Genomic DNA, 2,872 nt, shown 5'->3' on the forward strand with positions numbered 1-2,872 from the left:
GGCTTCGGGACAAATCTCTGAATGTCCTTGAGTGGCCAAGCCAGAGCCCAGACTTGAACCCAATCAAAAATCTCTGGAGAGACCTGAACATGTAATCAATTTTAAGGCTGTAACATACCAAAATTTGGAAAAAGTCAAGGGGTCTGAATACTTTCCGAACGCACCATATTTCCTAAATAATTAGAAAATCTAATTCAGGGTGTATTTTGCATAATCCAGAAATTGTACTTGTATGAAACCACTTTGGACTTTGGTGGCAACTGGCTGTCTGGCGGCAACTGGCTGTCTGGCGGCAACTGGTTGTCTGGCTCCCTCTAGTCGTGCGCCTGTGAAGAACTGGGTGGGCGGTGTCGTCGAATATTTAAAAAGTCTAAACAAGTTGTCAATGAGGAGGAAGGAAATATAAAACCTCACCTTCCACGTCGCCAGGGTTGTATTCGCCAGCTATCAACAGAAGGACAGGATGGCTTGCTCTGACAGCTGCCAGTGCCTCGGCGAAAGGGGACAAAGAAGCATCCTTTACAGCATTTTGAAAAACGACAACCAACCGAATCGGCATTCACAGGGGCGGGCGAGGTTGGCGGTCCCGCAACAGCAGCCTTGTTCGTGTGGATCTAAGAAGAAAGTGGTTCTCCGTTCTCCCCAGACAACGTGTAAAGCAGCGTCGGCAGCGCTTTTAAAAACGCTGAAGTTTGTTAAAAATGTACTTTGTTTTCGGGAACTTCCAGCGGAGGACCAGTTACAGCTCGTGCGCAACAGCTGGGCTCAGCTGCTCGTTTTGGGCATGGCGCAGGACTTGATCGACTTCGAGACCATGGAGACGCCAGAACTCAGTATGTTACAGAACATACTAACCAGCGGACAAGGAAGACAGGAGACCGCGCACGGGCGCAGTGGCCAAGGCGTTTCTCTCACTGATGTCCAAGGAATAAAAATGTTTTTGAATAAATGTTGGGGACTGGACATCAGCACCAAAGAATATGCATATTTAAAGGGAGCCATTCTCTTCAATCCAGGTTTGTTATACAACTGGTTTTATGGTGTATTTACTATTTTTTATTATTATTAGCAAGCCTATTATTATCATTATATTTGTTGTTGTTATTATTTTTATTATAATAATGATCATCATCATTATAATTATTATAATTATAATTATTATTGTTTTGCTAATTATTATCATTATTATTAGTAGTCTATTATTATTATTTTATGAATGTGCTATTATTAACTATGCGACTATTTTTGACTCGTTTGAGTTTCACCTTCAAAGTTTCTGATTTTAACTTCCATTTTATTCACTCCTTAGACATTGCAGAGCTCCGGTGTCAAAGCTACATTCAGGCACTGCAGAGCGAAGCGCATCAAGCCCTTAATGAATATGTGAAAGTCACTCACCGAAGAGACCCTACAAGGTTCACTAAACTATTCATCGCGCTCTCCATGCTACGGTCCATCAATGCAAACGTCGTGGCTGGACTTTTCTTCAAACCTGTCATCGGCACGGTCAGCATGAATGAACTTCTGCTCGAGATGTTTTACGGAAAATAGACTGAATAAACTGTTTAAAGACTGAACACAGACAGAGCTGTGGACTGGACTGGAAGCTGAACAGAATAACAACAGGCATGTGTATACTATAGGGTTGCTATCCATATGTATTTATTTTGCTATAACACATCCTATTTTTGTCAAATAAAAGTGTTTGCTGAACTTTGCATGTTGTTATTTCAGTTTATCAACCAATATAATCTTTTTTTAAATTATAACCTACAGTTATGTCTAATAACAGCCCCATAATACATTCAATCTTATTTGATTGCAATACATTACCTAGATAATGCTGACATAGCCCCATAATACATTCAATCTTATTTGACTGCAATACATTACCTAGATAATGCTGCCATAGCCCCATAATACGGACCAGGGACCCTCTGCACAGATCTACAACTGCCTCCCACCAAGCATCGTTACCCATCGCTCCACAAAAGCAGCAGCCCATGCGGAATAAGGGGAGCAACTACTTCAAGGTCTCAGAGCGAGTGACGTCACCGATTGAAACGCTATTAGCGCGTACCCCGCTAACTAGCGAACCGTTTCACACCGGTTACACAATACATTACCTGGATAATGCATTACTGTGTTTCACCTCAAGAGGGCAATGCTCACCCACAAACCTAAGAGAGAATTTGAGGCAGTCTGGAGAAAGACATTTCCATTCATGAAGGAAATTGACAATTACATCAATCCCAAGGCTTTCAGCACTCACATCGGTCCAGAACTGTCTAGGTTGTAAACTGCTTTATGAGGGACTGTGAATATGTTAAAAACAGAAGTAGTGCTCGTAGTGTTTCTAATAATATGCATTCATTCAACACGCCTCCAGACACCAATGACGTAGCATCTCAGGGCAGGTCATTGGACTGGGTCGGTCCCTTAGGAGGGGCTGCTGTACCATCTAGTGAGGGTGAGGTGGGTCACAACACGTGTCTGGTGCCAACCAGTGTCAGGATAAGACCAGGCTGTTAGGATACCCACACCACATGCCACACACATCAATGGAAGGAAGAGGCACATGGCAGGTGGCTGTGGGGATCAGGAGTGGCATGGACCCAGGGCGAGGCGTGTGGGCTTCCATTCATGCAGTAAGGAGAAGGGACGGCTGCCAGGTCTGAGAGGTGTTGCCGTGAAGACGTGCTGGGCGGAGGCCGTGGGAGGAGGCAACAGGCAGTGGCGGTGAGGCCTGATGATAAATGTGATCAATGTGGGCTAAGTTCATTATAGGAGGGGAAGAGGAAGATGAGAAAGAGTTGGAAGAGGAGGAGGAAGAGACATCACTCTTAAGGTACTTAACATACACAGTTTAAAA

General features: G+C 43.9%; 1 protein-coding gene across 1 annotated transcript; it reads left to right on the forward strand.

Annotated features, from left to right (window-relative positions):
• The first annotated feature begins 369 nt into the window (after window positions 1-369).
• On the forward strand, window positions 370-1,717 carry LOC135571741 (nuclear receptor subfamily 0 group B member 1-like). The gene is made up of 2 exons (XM_065018247.1): window positions 370-1,016; window positions 1,310-1,717. The coding sequence occupies exons 1-2, from the start codon at window positions 464-466 to the stop codon at window positions 1,549-1,551; spliced, it is 795 nt and encodes a 264-aa protein (XP_064874319.1). The 5' UTR covers window positions 370-463; the 3' UTR covers window positions 1,552-1,717.
• Window positions 1,718-2,872: the final 1,155 nt, after the last annotated feature.

This window comes from Oncorhynchus nerka, linkage group LG5 (assembly GCF_034236695.1).
Source record: "Oncorhynchus nerka isolate Pitt River linkage group LG5, Oner_Uvic_2.0, whole genome shotgun sequence".
Taxonomy (NCBI): Eukaryota; Metazoa; Chordata; class Actinopteri; order Salmoniformes; family Salmonidae; genus Oncorhynchus; species Oncorhynchus nerka.